Source organism: Cydia splendana, chromosome 11 (assembly GCF_910591565.1).
Source record: "Cydia splendana chromosome 11, ilCydSple1.2, whole genome shotgun sequence".
NCBI classification, from domain to species: Eukaryota; Metazoa; Arthropoda; class Insecta; order Lepidoptera; family Tortricidae; genus Cydia; species Cydia splendana.
In genome coordinates, this window is record NC_085970.1 from 16,716,673 (window position 1) to 16,734,542 (window position 17,870).

General features: G+C 37.5%; 2 protein-coding genes and 1 long non-coding RNA gene across 4 annotated transcripts in view; 1 reads left to right on the forward strand and 2 right to left on the reverse strand.

Annotated features, from left to right (window-relative positions):
- Positions 1–17,870, reverse strand: part of LOC134794983 (uncharacterized) — a 312,799-nt gene that overhangs the window by 112,029 nt on the left and 182,900 nt on the right. The gene's annotated exons all lie outside the window — the stretch shown is intronic.
- Positions 1–17,870, reverse strand: part of LOC134794914 (uncharacterized) — a 443,559-nt gene that overhangs the window by 29,307 nt on the left and 396,382 nt on the right. The window lies entirely within an intron of this gene.
- Positions 219–17,545, forward strand: LOC134794830 (nucleosome assembly protein 1-like 1). Of its 2 annotated transcripts, none has more exons than XM_063766630.1 (9): positions 219–330; positions 715–826; positions 8,480–8,687; positions 9,461–9,621; positions 10,517–10,647; positions 11,363–11,523; positions 12,061–12,249; positions 13,307–13,429; positions 16,496–17,545. In XM_063766630.1, exons 2-9 carry the CDS (start codon positions 723–725, stop codon positions 16,613–16,615), a joined length of 1,197 nt encoding a protein of 398 aa, XP_063622700.1. In that variant the 5' UTR covers positions 219–330; positions 715–722; the 3' UTR covers positions 16,616–17,545. The 2 variants fall into 2 exon arrangements, with proteins under 2 accessions (XP_063622700.1, XP_063622701.1); XM_063766631.1 differs by lacking the exon at positions 16,496–17,545 and adding an exon at positions 15,075–15,896.

Genomic DNA, 17,870 nt, shown 5'->3' on the forward strand with positions numbered 1-17,870 from the left:
TTTTTATCAAGCGTTGTTGGATTTTCGACTTTAAGCCTTGGTCGTTAAATTGAATTTAGAGTGCGGACAGATTCAAGCGCTTTATTAACGCGCGTTGAAAAAGCTCTCGTACGAATGGGGGATAAAAGTTTTCAGTTTTTCATGTATGGCAATTTATTTAATTACTTCCGGGCAATTCCATTCGTTCCATTCCAAATTCTAATCAACCGTTCATTTCATTCATTCACTTTGTGCCAATCACATTGCCTCTCCGTTTGCTGCCGTTTGATTTCTCAGTTCATGAGTTCACACCGCCATCTTTCTTTTCCAACAAATTTTGTCCGCAGTAAGGTACGTTGATGTTTCAAATAAATTGTATTAAATAGTTTTAGTGATCGTTAATTGAACATATAGTTTCCTTTGTAATTCGTGAACTCTTGTAAGTATATATTGGTGTTTCCTTTTGGCTAATATCAGCGTGTAACATCTTCAGCCATGTGGTCGGTCAGCGAACCGAAATTGGTTTTTATATGTACTGCGCACTATGTTTTCAGATATGAAATCTTATGAATAGCCTGCATGTTTCATTGTATAAATGGTTATTTTGCTTTTTGGTTGTCAGTTAATTAATGACATTGACATGAGTATAGAAATTTAATAATATATTGTTTTTTCTAGCCGGCACATCGTTTTGTTTCAACGTGGCGGCAAACTTAACTTTTGGTGTTGTTTTAGGAGAAACCATGGGTACTGTTGAGCGTGCTGGCGATGCGACTTCGGAGGTGGAATCCGGTGATGAGGAGGAGATTGTTGGTGGTGGTGAACTGGCGCAGCACCTCATGAAAAGGTCAGTTCATGTTTATAGGTTATGTTCTTTGTGAAACTTTGTTTCGTGTAGTTCCTTAGTAGTTCTCGTAGTTAGACATGTGGGATAACATGTGCAGGGTATCCTTTTATGGTAGTCCTCATGAATCACTTAATAAATACGGCCGCGGCATGATCATGTCCCATAAGTTAGGATTTCTTATGATTATTAAAAAAAAATGGACTAGGTTATTTTGTTGGAAGGAACGTCAAGTATTGGTGCAAATTAAATTACTATCTTCATTAATTATTTAAGAAACAATTTGTAGTACAATTAGGTTTACAATTTAATATTGAACTAAATTACTCATAACACATTTAATGGTTCTAGTTCTACATAGCTAATATCACAGATTTATTAAGTCCTCTTTTATAATTTAAAGGCTCTCATGAAAAAATACTGTTATGGCAATAAGTTGAAATACAAGCATAATGAGATACCTACATCTCTTATGCCCTGTGTGGCATCAATAAGCAAAAAACTGATACTTCTAAAACTGACATACATGGTAGACTACGGATAGTAAGACCATGCTTCCCCATCACATGTTCAAACTTTAATTGAATGTGTCATGTGACCCGAATACTCATCCAATGAGTAATGATCTTAATTTAGGCAGGAATGATTCAAGAAGCTTTAACAGTTAAACCAAGTTTACTTTGCAGTAGAATTCCTTACAAATGACACAAGGTAGTTTTATATTGTACTGAACAACTAAGATTATTACTTAGATGATAGTTTTAAAACAGTTTCAAGTTTTGGTTTCTCATAATATCAGCTTACTGATGTTAATTTTTTCTGAAAGATTTCTACATTGACATATCAGGTTTCTATAGCACTTGCGTATCTAACCGTTGTGAAACTAAACTCTTGTCTGGTTTTCTAAGGATTTATGAAGCCGTTAATTTCTTACAAAGTGAGCTCTGTAATCTTACAAGTGCTCACTGACTTAGCAAGGTCTTCTAAAAACAATATCTCTTACCTGATGATAAGCAGACAGATGTGTCACAAGCATGGTGCCTACTCTATAGGTAGACAAGGACTCATTTTGTTAACAAGTTGAGAGAGACATGTAGGTCTGACAATGTATTCACATGCTATGTTAATTACTATGACAATGTATGGCTTCATAAAGTTCTCATTGAAAAAAGTTTCATCAGAAATATATTAAAAAACCCACATGTTCAACAACACGTGTTTACTACGCATGAAAGTATGCTACTATGGAGCATTCCTAAAATAGCATGCCTCAGCTGACCTTGAAATATTTTATAGGTCAATCATCTTTTCAACACGCCTATTCTACAGACAAATTAGCATTGCAACTGAAAACAATTAGTAAGAACAATAATCTTTACTTGTTCAGTCTTAAACGTAAGGTCAATGACCCAATGATGATTCATTTCATGCTCTAGTTCAAACTCAATCTAGCATGGAAATGAAATCACTATCTTGTCTTCATCTTACTGATTTATAAGCGCACGATGTAACTATCCAAGATAAGATATCAGTAGGAGATAAAAATAAACATTTATATAAATTGGAGTAGATCTTAGCTACCTAGAGACTTTTATGGTTGGCTGGTCTTCGGATTCGGAAACAATTTGTAAGGTTTTATTGTTATAAAACTGGCTTGATTAAATAAAATATGTATACAGGGTGGAAAGGCACGACGATCCTTCCCGGAAGTATTAGGTCGTTTAAGTGATACAGAGACTATTGGTAATGGTAAGAATCGTTAATTGAGTAAAAAACAAAAATTGCAAAAATACTACTTTTTAACTGTGGTGATAACCCTATAGCATGTGCACATGACGGCTAGATTAAGGATCTCCGTCGGGAAAGCTCGGGACTTTACACTTTTTTCCGATCGTTGACAGTATCGCAATGATGTATGAATGACGCATAAATGTCAAATAAATCAAATGCATGCAAAAATATTACAAACAATTTTATTACTTTCTTAGATAATTACTTTTTTCCAATATTTAATACTATCTTCTTTTCACATACGGTGTTCAAATGTACCTCCGTGTATTACAACGCCGCCGCAGCCCGTACCCGAGTATGTCGATGCACATGCGGTCATTTATCCTCCGCAGAAAGCACCAATTAGCCTTTGTCTCATTTCGTCCGCAGTTTCACATTCCGTTTGGTTTGGTACACCATATCTTTTACACAGCCCCACAAATTTAAATAGCCACGAGCATCTAACATTTTTATTTGAAGAATATGACATTCAATAAGTATAGTTCAATGAAAATTTAATTTCAAACATCAGACGTCTTGTCTATTTCCTACCACGCAAGAAGGTTTGTTAGTTTGGTATTGAAGAAGTATTTATTCTTGATTTATTCTTAGTATTTAATTTTTGCAAGTTCATTTGGTGCAACTAACACAACCTACTTGTTATTTTTAATTATTTTAGATAGTTTCCAATTCGAAAATAATTTTGTGAAACGTGTTAAGAAACTAAAACCTTTTTATCAGTCAAGGAAACCAGAGATATTTATAAGACGATTGCGTACTTTTGAGTGGTTGTCAATGTCACCATTTGAACTGTCGTTGTAAACAATGTTGTGGTTAGTATTATTAATATTAAGGAATAACATAACTATTTCATTCAAGTATTGAACAAGTGGAACCACTAAGAAAGCGAAAATCCTGCAATGATTCTTACCGTGCTGTAAGCAGACCTAAAAATGGTTAGATGGCAACAAATTAGCATAATTTCCTGTCGAATACTGATTGTTTACAAGTAAGTTCATTGACTCTGTCACCTGTTAGGGTTAGAACAAAGTAGTTTTTTGCGTGGATGTTTAAAAGGTCATAATTTAGAAACGGTTGCCCATATTAACATAGTTTCTATGGAGAAAATATAGAGCTTAGGCTAAACTATCTCCCATTTCCGGAAAGGATCGTCGTGCCTTTCCACCCTGTATACATAGCAGGGATGTTGCGAATATTCGCATCCGCATCCGCGGAACTTCGCATTGAAAATGAAATGAAAATGAAAATTCTTTATTTGCATAAAATATGGTATAACAAGGTGTTATTGGAAAAATATTCCCGTACAGAAACATATTTTGCTGGTTAAGCATGCAAATATTATCTTAAAGCTATTAGTCTTCATCTATTTGATAGGTAGGTACATAGTTAACTTAAAACGAATATTTCTACTTAATACTAGGTACCTATTACATATCGAACAACTCACTTACAGAGTAAAACACCTGTTTTTTGAGCCAACGATATAGTTGTGCTTTAAATGGGTTTAGAGGCAGGGGTTTGATGTTTTCCGGAAGGGCATTAAATATTTTCATACATAAATAATTTCAACATCCGCATAAAATCGATGCGGAGCTTATGCAGATGTGGATGTCAAACAAGTCGGTACAGGAACGTCCTAGCGGCGGCGTAAGTGCTAGGTAATTTCGTCATTACCTATAACGAAATCGTCTAGATCCAGAAAAGACGGCATAGTTACTGTTTATTAAATATAACGCACCTATATTTTTGCTCAAATAGTAAACGTTTCGTTTTATTTTAAATAAAAAATACTAAAAATTTAATATTTGACGTTTTTTAAGTACCTAATCTTGATATCCGCATCCGCGGATGTGAGCTTTTAAATATCCGTATCCGCGTCCGCGGATGTCAAAAAATCTGCATGCGCAACATCCCTGATACATAGTTACAAAAAACAATGAGCACAAATCATACATTCTTTAAAGAAAGGGGAAACCTTTATCCTGCAGTACACAAAATAGCAATTAAAAATATCTTGTCTTTTTAATCAATACTGTTAAAAGGGTGAAGTTTTTTCTTGTTACACTTTGCCATGGTTACGTGTCATGGGAGTCCAGAGTCACCCTTCAAAATAATGTCATTTTTGTTGTAGTACAAATACTTGCATTCTAAGACCCAAGCCATTATGGAACAACAAAAAAATTGTCAATCCCCACATAAATGAAAAAGCTTGATTAAATACAGAATTTCTAAAAGATTAATCTACTATAGTAACACTTCATTAACTTGAAGAAAATGAAAAAGCTGTAAAGGTATATCAATAGATTCCCACATCATAGTATCTTCTTAGAAAAAGATTAGCAATCATGACTTAGCACTTCAAAAAAGTCTAGCCTTGCTAGTTTTTCTCCCATCATTGTTCTCTTCACCTTGGAACTGAAAGTGCGTACATGATAAATGAGTGGGTTAATGACTGATTGAAGAATTAATCATTCTTACTTAATAGTACCTATATGAAGGTAGTAGGATTATATCTTTGGTTTGTTTTTAACAATTTGTTCTTATAGCATATTCTAGTCTTTCTTAAGTGATACATACTGTTAATAATTTCTGTAAAAGCGTTAAATAACCCCTAGAGATGAGGTTAGTGATGTGCCACCGGAGTTCCCAAAATGGAATTTCCACGTGGAATAATTTCGGAAACCAATCATATTTTTCTATGGAGAACGAAGCTTTCTGCAACTTGTAACATCGCCCACACTCTTTATCTGTCCATAGGTGGACCGTATGCCTTTTGTAATAAGGTCCACCGATGGATAGTTAAGTGTTGCTGTTTGTACATCTCTAGATGAGATGATAGTCTGCAATCTATACTTTGTATCTTTAGGTACTTAAGTAAAAGTAAACAAATAATTTGTACATTTTCGGGTTGTTATAACATTTATTGATTAACCAACCGAATACAAAACCACTTGGATCTGTCACTGAACGACCTGACTTTAACCTACATTATTTGATCATGTAACGTATGCGGAGGTAAATTTGGACAAAGTTCAATATTGTTTTAAATAAAAAAACACCATTCTTTTTTAAAATAATTATGTTCTTATAATAATGTAAAGGTATATCATTATCATATCGTGTAATCAAGGCTTAATGTAAAAAATAGTTTACTCCCATGCGAGATGCTTTACGGCAGTTCTGTGGTACTTTGTCCATCGCTGTCGAAAACACAGATGTCGGCATTTTATTCAGCTCCGATTTTATTTTTCGAATCAAACTGTACATTTTTGGGACGAAAATTATTGCAATATACTCGCCTCTTTAGATTTGCCCAAAAATCTTCTATAGGGCGAAGTTGCGGAACATTAGGTGGATTTGATGTCTTCGGTACGTATGGGATGTTTAACTCCGCCATTTTGCTAAGGGTTTTTTTGGAATAATGGCTTGAGGCTAAGTCTGGCCAAAACACTACATTTTCTCCTCTATGACTCGTATTTATGAAATCCCGCACTAATGGCAAACAACGCTCTATGTAGCGGTCGGCGTTCACAGCTAAACCTGACTCAAAGAATACAGGCTTAGACATTCCGCGTCGACTGATGGCAAGCCATAGCAAAACTTTTTTAGGAAATTTTGTATGTTCAACATATATTTCTCGTTCTCATCGGTTGGACCATCGGTGTTCTCAAATCACTCGTTTCCATCTAACGTGAAATATGACTCGTCATCCATAACGCAAGTGACATTTGTTTTTGGCGTAAAATATTTCTTTGACTAATTTACGCAGCCGTACTTTCTGAGTGATTTCTTGGTTTTCAGAGACAGTGGGCTTAACTTTTCTACATCGCTTATCGATGCCCATGTCTTTAAGATATTTTTTAACAGTTTTGCCGTCAGTTTTAAATTTTCTTCCGAGCTCTCTATAAGATTTTGCGACACGGCCGGCCGTAATTTTCTTTAATCGAGCTCTCTCAGAAACCTTGCTCAAGCTGGAATAGTTTCCAGAACCAGGCTTTCTAGCAGTGGTTTTCTTCAAGGCAAAGGACGCCAGAATATTGTAAATAGTGCTTCGACTCTCACCCATTTGCACAAAATGTTCCACCACCTTTGATTTCGGCCATAGGGGATGGCTACTATATAGTGTAGTAAATGAAGCAAGTTGTTGTATGGAGACCCATGCATTAATTTCTCAGTCGATGAAATTTAGCTTGGTTATTGTATAGTATGAGCCGAGACTAAAATTATAAATATCCAAAAAAAAAAACACTCCTAAGTTAGGTAAAAACACAAATCTGATTATTATTGAACCGAGTAATTCCTCAGTCCAAAATTATTTTACAAAATAAGTTATTTGTATCAGTATGTGATACTAGAAAAAAATCTAAAAGTTTTGTCAAACATGAGAATATTTTTTTATGATACTTCCTTTTTTTGACGCTCATTTTCATCGGAAAATTGCTGTCATTTTTTTCTTCTTATATGATCTTAGAACATAATTTGGCGCAGTGGGTAAAAAAATCCAAAAAAAATGCGTATCGAAATGTATGTATTATAGAACTATTAAAAACTGAGTGGAAAATTTTTAGATTTTCATTTTGTAGGTATAAAACGGCAATAAAATGGCATTCCAGTGAAAAAATTAGACTGAGCAATTTTCCGGTCCAAGACACGCCAAAAAATTGTATTTTATTAATACTGGTATTTCTGCTGGGATATTTTTTTGATATTTCATATATTGTTGCAATACGTTACATGAATATGTCTGGTGAAGAAAGTTTGAACGGAGCATTTTTCCGTAAAAAGATATTAACGATTTAAGACTTTAGGTATTTACTTTAATTCTATTATTATTATTCTTTGGAAATGTATACAATACTTTTTATTTATTGACACTTTATCATACTGTAAAGTTTTTTCTGGCTGAGGAATTACTGCGGGGTCCACTACCTTTATTTACTACATTAATAGAAATTACATGCTGTCTGACGACGGCGTTCTTGTTGATTTACCATAATTACAAAATTAAACACCCAATCTTTATGAGACTTACCAAACTGATTGACAGATATATTGACTTTACATTGACAACACATATTTTTTATTTAGATTTTTGTGTTTTTATATTTTATATGTACAAAATACGTTAATGTTTTCATCTACCGTCAACTGGCTTTTAAAGCCATTTGAGGGTAGATTTTGTTTACTCTTTTTTAAATACCTAAAGATACAGACTATAGTCTAATCATGCAGCAATCGCAGCTTTTCGTATGCTGGATATTTACGTCCCGTCAAAGATGTTAAACAGCCCTATCCCGATTGTTTACATCGTAAAAGACGATTGGCCCTATTTTTGAGAGGAATTACGTTCTTGACCTTATTTGCTCAAAGAACCTCTATAAAGACTTCTATAAATAAACAATATAAAAACGTGGTAGCTCCTTGAAAAGTTTTACTTCTGAGATTCCGTACGTAATAGCTGTATGGATTTATTTTAGGAAAGGTTTCTTTCTGGAAACAAATTCTTTCAAATTGAGTCTTCAGAACTTTGGTGTAGCCGTAGAGACTACATATGTATAAGCCGATTTTTATTGTTGTCGAATTTATTTCGTAAAATTTTCCTAAATTAGATTATCAAAAATATTATAATTATTATAAACCTCTCGAGTTACGAAAACGTACGATATTTTCATAACTCAACGAAAAATTACATAGGCACATTTTTTTGCATCCATTTTTGCTTCCGGATTTATGAGAACGAGGTGCTTTTCAAACCGGACAAATTTTATCCACATCGAACTAATAACAAAATCGAGAACAAAATAAAATTCGGCCCATTTAGGCAATCCCAAAAGCCAACAATGTATTTATTTGCCCTTGTTACAGCGGCATGACCCGCGGCGAGATGCTCGCGGCCATCACGAACCGTATCCACGCGGAGGCCATAGCGTCCCTCCCTCCGAACGTGAGACGGCGGGTCCGCGCGCTCAGGGCGCTCCAGAAGGAGTTCGTCGATGTCGAGTCCAAGTTCTACAGCGAGGTGCACCAGTTGGAGTGCAAATATGAGAAGCTGTACAAGCCATTGTTTGAGAAGGTAGGTTACTCACACCACGTAAATTAGTCTAGTTGCCCTGTCAACATGAGGTGAGAACGATACAGATAACCGATAACCGTTGGGGTAAACGAGTTCTCGAGTGGAGATCGCGCATCGGCAAACGTAGTGTAGGACGCCCTCAGACTAGATGGAGCGATGACCTTCGCAAGGCGGCTGGCAAGAGCTGGATCAGAGTTTCCGTAAATCGTGCTCAATGGCGTGCAATGCAATAGGAGAAGCCTATGTCCAGCAGTGGACGAGAGTAGGCTGATGATGATGAGAAAAAGACGGGTCGGGACGAGATACTGTCGCGCCTATCATGTGCTAAGCCTACAGTGCGTGTGTAAAGAGAAGTTGTCTTCTAGACACATTTTACGGTTTACATCTATATTCTGTATCTTTAGGTATTTAAATAAAAGTAAACAAACAATTTGTATATTTTCGGGTAGTTTTATATAACATTTATTGGTTAACCAACCAAATACAAAACCGCCTGGATCAGTCATGAGAACGACCTGACTAAAACCTACATTATTTGATCATGTAATCTTTTCATCTACCCTCAACTGGCTTAAGGAGCCATTTGAGAGTAGATTTTGTTTACTTTTATTTAAATACCTAAAGATACAGAGTATAAATAGTTACCTAAAACTTGAACCATTATTATCACGGCAGTTACTGAACTAAACAAATTAAGTCTCGTAACACAGAAGATAGTCAAAATGTATTGAAAAGTACCCTACTATGAACTAACCATCACTTTATCTAAACAGCGCGCTCAAATCGTGAACGGCGCGTACGAGCCCACGGACAACGAGTGCCTGAACCCGTGGCGCGACGAGACCGAGGAGGAGGAGCTGGCCCGCGCCGTGCAGCAGGCCGCGCTCACCGACGGCGAGGAGAAGAAGGAGGGAGAGGTCAAACCGCCGGCTGAGTAAGTATCATACTGTCCTCCTAAGCCAAATAGTGCTATCTCAACAACAAATGATTTTGAAAATGGAATTCTCAGTAATAGAAAGTAAAGTATAAGCTAGCAAAGAATTTTTACTATTCTTAAACAAGCTAAGTACCTCCATTCTTTGGGCCGTAAAGAAATTGATGAAGAATTTAAAAACTCCGTATGATTCGGTGAAATCCCGCGTCGTCCCGTTTTAAAATTAATAGAAATGTAGGGACCCCCTAAATGTCCAGGCTCTATCTGAACACTTTTTAAACCCTTGAACAAAGGGCTTCGTGAAACGGCCCAAATCTAAGGATTGGGGACTGGACCCACGGACGCCCGGTCACGACCGGCACGATCGAAGTGTATAGACTTGAATGAACTTGTTTTGGACGACAGCCCGCCGCCGTGTGCGTCCAGTCCGCGGCCTTAGTATGATCTTTTCGGCTACCTAAGGACAAAAGTAAATAATAGTACTACAGTACAGAAAGGACACTTCCTACAAAACCGAAGTTTGACAGCGCTTCAGGGACAAAACATACTATCCGTTTCTAATGTATGGCACCATCCTTTTCGGCTATTTAGGGTTGTCAAAATTCAAGACATTATCTTATCTGTGGTCGTGCACCCAAAAGGAAGTCAAGTGGTGCCAACCCTAATAATTGCTCGGAGCAATGCTGAGCCGAACGGAGCCGAGTTTGCCCGAAGTGAGGAGTGTCTCCCCACTGACCTAAGTCATACTTAGCAAAAACTTGTACATGATGACCTACTTATCACCAAGATCTGAATGCCATGAGGATCCAAACATGCATCACCAACTGAGGCTCCACACCGTCCAAGCCCATCAAACTTGTTTTAACATGTCTACTAACCAGCCGTACCTTTTCAGACCCCCAATGGACCCCAATGTCAAAGGAGTGCCCGACTTCTGGTACACGATATTCAGAAACGTGTCCATGCTGTGCGAGATGATGCAGGAACATGACGAGCCTATCCTTAAGACCTTGCAGGATATTAAAGGTGAGGTTTAACTTTATAATAATCGAATCTGCTCACAAAATAACGCGAGAATCGATTGAGACGGCGAACTGTAGTGGGGAACAACCGAGCATACAAAGGCATCATTGCCCAAGTTGAAATGATTTCCCATTTATGCTGAGCTAAACATTTATTTGTTCTTAATTAAGTATTAAAAAATAAGTAGGCGGACTTAACGCCTTAACGCATTCTCTACCAGTCAGCCATAGGGCAAAACAAATTTTCGAATGTGGGTGCAGTCAGAAAAATAATTCGAAAACATAACAACTATACCTAACAACTTTGTCACATACTATAATCTAATTACCTTTAATCAGCATTGCGATACAGCGAGGAAATGCCGCCAGCATCCTTGGTACAATGCCTCAAGGGCCTATTTTAGATTTAAGCTAGTTATTAATTTCGTTTAGTAGTACCACTGTATATATATTGTATGTAAATAAAAAAAATAAAAAAATTACTATTAGGTGGTTTAACATTGTCAAATTATCATACTAGATTTTGTTTTTGTTAATACCTGTGTAGGCGAGACAGCATTGTATGCAGAATTAGGAAAAATCTCAAATGATGACTTCTTTATCACCAAGACCTGAATGCCATGATTATTCAACATGCACTACCAACTGAGGCCTAACCTGGGTAAGGACCCACCACAGAATTCTACAAAACCCAAACTAAAATCAACCTTTATTTCCAGTCCTAATGCACGAAGACCCCATCGGCTTCACGCTGGAGTTCCACTTCGCGCCCAACGACTACTTCACAAACACGGTGCTCACTAAGGAATACTCCATGAAGTGCAAGCCTGATGAGGAGAACCCACTAGAATTTGAAGGCCCTGAAATCTATTCATGCAAGGTTTGTATATCATACTTGTAAGTTGTATTTAGCATTTTTAGTTTTTACGCAGTGTCCCACTTTGAGGTAATACGCACAAAATTTTAGTTTATACAATTTGGTACTTTCCTACTAGTCAAATCAGCTTCTTTTTTAGAACTGTCAAAATGACCGCCGCCATGATGGGCGAGAGAGCAATATAATTACGCGTGTGGGATAGAGATAGGAAATGGCGGGTCAATGTACGCAATTCTTCGTGTTTAGCGTCCTTACTTTATTACTAAAGTTGCTTCCTGAACTTATAGACTTGTACTAAATTTCTCTAGCCACTAGCAAAACTGATCAATTTTACATAAATAAATATCAATTTCAAAATATTGGACAAAATTGAGATGAAACGCTTTTAAAACGCAAATACGCTTGGTTAAATGATGACAAACCTTACACCGATATCTGAATACATTGATGTTCAACAACATGCACTACCAACTGAGTCAACATTCCACCAGCACCCCAACTTTCACACTCTGCATCCACTACAACATCCTATAATTCCAGGGTTGCGAAATCAACTGGAAGAAAGGCAAGAACGTGACAGTGAAGACGATAAAGAAGAAGCAGAAGCACAAGTCCCGTGGGTCCGTGCGCACGGTCACCAAGTCCGTGCAGGCGGACTCCTTCTTCAACTTTTTCTCGCCGCCCGCCATGCCTGAGGACCCTAACTCCACTCTAGCGTCCGATATCCAGGTAAATACTTCATTTTGATGGGTTTACCCTTGCCCACCCCACTAGCGTCGGCGTCTGGTCAGATGGAAAATGGCGTCGCTCCGCAGTTGCGCCAACGTTGCGTCGAGCAGCCATAGAATTGAATAGACGCTGACGCTCGGGAAACGGTTGTGTGGGGTGGCCTTAAATTCGACTGGAAGAAGAGCGACAACGTGATAGTGAAGACGATAACGAAGAAGCCAAAGCACACGAATACCCACGAGGGTATTCACAGACAAAAAAATACGGAACAACTGCTCAAAACATAGACAACCTAACCCACCTCTTAAGTCAGTAGGATTTTGACTTCATACGTTTTTTATGGTCTCATGTGCGATGTCACGGCCGTGGGACTTAACGTGACTTAAACAAACAAGTGTTCTATACGTCCTATGGGTAGGACAAATGTAGGCATAAGGAGGTATGTTTTCTGCAACAAATTCTTGGTCTGTCCTAACTAGAGTTAGACCAAGAAAAGCACGCAGTGCAAGTGTTATTTATACGTCATAAATTCATAGAAGTTTGACGTTTAAAATAACACCTGCACTGCGTGGGCTATCAAAATCCCTGCAGATTTCTTGGTCTCTATGCATTTTTTTGTAAATATCCAGTAACAGGAAAACCACAATCATGTCAACGGCGAATTCCTATACGGCTAAACTCTTCCGAGTAGCATTACCAATTTGAATATCTTAATCTTACAAAAGACTCATAAATATCACATTACTAACCACCATAGATGCTAGGATCCTATAGATGTGCTATACGCGTGCCACCGTGAGGGATAATGGACAAAACATACGCAACGCGACACTATGATCACTATGATTGGTCGAATTTATTTGTTGCTCATAATTCATACTAAATTTACGGTGGGGAATAAAAAAATGTAAGGCTGTAACAAGGACAAACAATAATAGCGCTTTCGCTGCTACTCCTACTGAAAGATACATAAGACTATCCCGTTCGGTCATTCCCCCCACCCCTCATGCCTAATCCAGTTATATACTAGATTGATGCTAACCACTATGTTGTGCAGGCGCTACTGACGGCGGACTTCGAGATCGGGCACTACATCCGCGAGCGCGTGGTGTCGCGCGCCGTGCTGCTCTACACGGGCGAGGGGCTCGACGACGACGATGATGATGATTACGAGGAGGAGGTACGCACTAATACCCCTACTACACATCGAAACGAGGCATTCCATGAGCTGTCCCTTCCAAAAGCATTATTTCAATGTTTCAATTTACAGAGCATTGTTTGTGTCAAAAAAAAAATGTATACCTGCAAAAAATCGCGTTTGTACGGGACATCGGTAGAAAATTTCGTGGAATGCAATGAGCATCTTGATAATTTTGAACCGCAAACACGTTACAGCTATCATATTCATGTTGGCTACCACAACTCACAAACGAATCTGTATTAAAAACGCATGGTGTTGATATACGATGCCTAAAGCATTTAATCCAGCCCTTGAAGGGAAAATTTGCCAAAATAATGAAATTTTGATTAATACAAAATTGTGCAAACTATACTGAAAGTGAGTTTTGATGGTCAAATGACGATAAAGCGACATTTTAGCAGCTATCATAAGTTCACTCATCATTCTCACCAAATAAACGAAATTGAAAGATTGGGTTGTTGGTATCATTTCTAACAGCAGTACAATTACGGTGATTTTGATAGTTACATTTTAAGATGTAGCAATCTAAGTCACAGTGAAGACTGAAAAATGTAGTTATTTATGATGCTTGCATATATATATTACTACATTTCTATTGAGATTTGTAAAAGCTCAACTTAAACCATAAATAGTTTGCTGTCAATGCTTTCTTTCAACAAAAAAGATTCACGTGTCACGCGATTCATCAGTATTTTTGAATATCATGCTAGCTCGTTGTGGTCTGGTCACGACAGACAAATAGCATTCACGCTTTCAATCGCTTCGGATAATGGTACACCGTTCTTCATTCTAGCTTTTAAAATTAGATATTGTATGGCGTTCTGTTCGGACCCATTGTAACACCAATCGATTGATTGTCGACTACGGTTACCCCGACTCATTTGACGGCCATAATATTGTGGGTTAGGTTTAGTCCAGTCTTAAAAGACTGATGTTTCAAAGGCTTGCACTCATAGTAGAAAGAAACTTGAGCGTTTAAGACTTCTGAGACCTAATTCACAACATTAGTCGATCATTGATCGATTGGTGTAAAAAATGTGTAGAATGCCGTTCGCCACATTTTTATTGACTCATACGGATAAAATGTTTACAGCTATACCTAAGCTGTGATCATTTATTATATTATAAGTAGTTAAAGAATATTACAAATCTATCTATATTCTATTAAGATTTATATTTACATTACAGTATAGTGAATTCTACAGCCATCTAGCTCCCATACGTTTTAGTTGCATGGTAGATATTTCAAACGCTTACGTAGTTAGTTTTGAGTGGATTTTATTTTGTCCCCATCCCTCCCCTGTTCAGACGAAGGTCCCTTGTTTGTTTTGTTTTGCTTGAAATTGTTATTCGCGGTAGCAACATGATAGATGGTATGCAGATCCTTTTTAAAACCACTGATATCTCTAGTTTAGTTTGCGAGTATTGAATGCTAGACAAAAAATAAAGGATGTATATGTGATATATTTGCATGCTTATTTGCGATTTTGCCGTGTCGAAAATATCGACTGTACCTAATCTACATACCATTTATGATGAGTTGAAAACGCGTTCAAAGTGTCATGCGGTATCTACGTCTGGAGGCGGGGCAGGGACCGGGACCAACGTCGGTGTTTGATTTCAGGAGGATTCGTATTCCGACGAGGACTCCGGTACTGAGGAGGTCTCGGACGCGGACGACTGATGCGACCATAGCCTTATGTAGCACCGAGAGGCCTTAATGCGCACATATCTATCACATATTTAGATATTAAACACTATATCGCCTAGCGACAAGTGATAGGCTGTTAATACTCTGCAATGAACCCGGTAGAATTATAAATTTATAGTTAACGCCGCTAGATGTTATTAGGATATTATACTCGCGATCCTGATCTATGCATGGTTTATCCTCGGACCAGATAAATATGTAGTAGAACAACCTGTTGGCAGCTCGCGAAAGGTGCCTTCGATGCACGACTGCATGTCTGTTAAGATAACTTTATTGCATTTCTAGTTTAGTTTATACAATAATTTCGTTTTTATTTATTATTATAGTAGTGTAGTGTATTTTTCTTTATTGGTTTTACTATTTGATTGTACTTTAAAATTTAATGTGATATTATGATTCACGAAGGCTATTAATGTTTTTTCTACTATGTATGAAATTGTAAGTGTCATTCCATCGTGAAGCTTGTCGCCGTGCGACTGAATCTCTAGTGCCAAACTGCATTTCTACTCGAGCATCGCAATACCTGTGATCTTTCTCTCAGAGATATATTTTAATAATAATAGTGACTTGACAATAGCTAGATCGATAGTCGTATATTTTATTTATGTAACTTTTTATTGAAGTTAGCATAATATCGTCAAGTGTATAGCAGCTCGTCAGGTAGTTTACATAATGGTTATGGCTTGTGTTTTGGCATGATGTCGCTATGACGACAATAAAAATTATGAGCTTTTATTCATGTGTTTTATTTTGGCTTGATTCATATTTTGCATGCGTCCCCTTGTCCGTTCGTGTGTTGAATGCTGATGGCTGCAGAATTCACTTGCATAGTTACGAAAATAAAGACAAAAGGTAATATTTATTCTTTAACTATTGATGTTATGTTATTTATTTTTATAGACAAACTACATTCACTATAATATCATTGTCGGTTTTCTCACGCTGTTAACCTTTTGACCGCCATTTGTCACTTTAATATTTCACGCACACGCCAACATTAGTTATTAGAAACTACAAAAACAAAGTTTATGAAACAGGTTGCGTTTGCCATCTCATTCACTATTAATTTTCGGCGTTGTTAGCATAAATCCCAAAGTATTGGCGTTCGAAGGGTAAAAATCAGTTTTATTAGATCGCATTAGGTCCTCACAAGTCACAGGCATTGTGAAAGTGCAATCTAGTGGAACTACTTTCGGCACACGATTTTTTCTTTGACCAGATACTAACTTTCCTGTCGTGTCCACGTTAGCCACTTAATATCTGTACAATTGCCTGTCAAAACAATTTAGTTTAACAGTAACATGCCACTTGCTTACCTTTCACTAATAACGCAGGAGGAAGAGGAATGCTCAACCGAAGAAAGCGAAGACGACGAGCCAGCTCCCCGGAGGCCCCGGCCTAAGAAACCCAACAAGGCGCCCCAAGAGAACCCCGCAGAGTGCAAGCAGCAGTAGCTTGCACTTGACCCTAGCCTGATAACCCATGGGTAAATGGTACATGGTGCTGTCAATTCTTCGTGCGAGTAGCGGTGCAAGTTGAAAGGTATCGGTTCGAAGCCGCATCATTGCATATGTAAGGATTTTTTTGTTGAAATTGAAGCCAAATCTGATGCATTTTTACATTGAAAGTGCCTTTTGTTTTTGTAGCATCTGAAATTTTGTGGAATGCCGGCGCGACAATGAATGTAACGTAATTAAAAACAGTTTCATAAACAAGGCCACTCAAACATATTTTACACGTGATCACATTTTTTGAAGTGATTGCGAGTGTGCTTTGATATAAGGTTTCTCTTTTATATCTCGATTTACTTGTGATAGTCAGCTGGTACTGACGAGATTCTTGTCGCCCTTAAAGAAGTTTTGACAGTTGTAATCATATGTAACCTCGCAATAGTTTTCATTTCCCATACATTCCTTCATATTTTGAATGTTACAATTATTTTTATTGCAGTCTTCATTTTAAAATTAATTTTGTAAGAATTATCCGCCTTTAGCGTGGCCATTGAAATTGATTTTCTTATAGTTTTGGTGCTTTGCGCCTTCCTGCCGTCCTAAAAGCGCAGTTGATATTTGTATTATCTGCGTTTTTCGTTTCGTCAGTTATTTAACGGTTACGATAAACACATGTGATGTAGCAACAGCCGATAGTTATAAAAACGCGTTTTAAGACTAATACATAGTTGTTTATAATACATTTTACTGATGCATCGTTTAGAACGCAGCGCAAGTAAGCCCGTTACATAGGCGTAATTGTTATGTTAAGGAACACAGGAGTTGTCGATGTCTTATGGTGTAATAAGACATTGGATTTAGTATTACAATATCAACCGCATACACCAGCTATAAGGTATTTGTACACGTTTTTAAAATAAACTTATTAATGTACGCTACCTATTTTATTTCATCTCCTTTTCTTTTCCCTAGCAGTGTTGGCAGAGATGGGATAACAATTTGATAAATAAACACAACATTAATCGCGAATCCGCGATGGCCATTTAAGGGGCCCACTGATTAACAGTCCGCCGGACGGTATTGGCCTTTCAGTTAGAACAAAATTTTGACAATTCCGAACAACTGACAGGCCGATACCGTCCGGCGGACTGTTAATCAGTGGGGCCCTTTAAAGCTCAGTAGTGGGACCGAATTTACCCTTAGTTTTGATAATTCTAAAGATGGCCGCTAGAGTATGCTGCGTGAGGTGGATTGGTCT

Excerpts from the sequence above, each read along its gene's own strand:
- LOC134794830 (XM_063766630.1), top strand. The coding sequence starts at position 723 with ATGGGTACTGTTGAGCGTGCTGGCGATGCGACTTCGGAGGTGGAATCC. Across the intron at positions 10,648-11,362 it reads GACCTTGCAGGATATTAAAG|TCCTAATGCACGAAGACCCC; the intron begins GTGAGGTTTAAC and ends CTTTATTTCCAG. Across the intron at positions 13,430-16,495 it reads ATGATGATTACGAGGAGGAG|GAGGAAGAGGAATGCTCAAC; the intron begins GTACGCACTAAT and ends CTAATAACGCAG.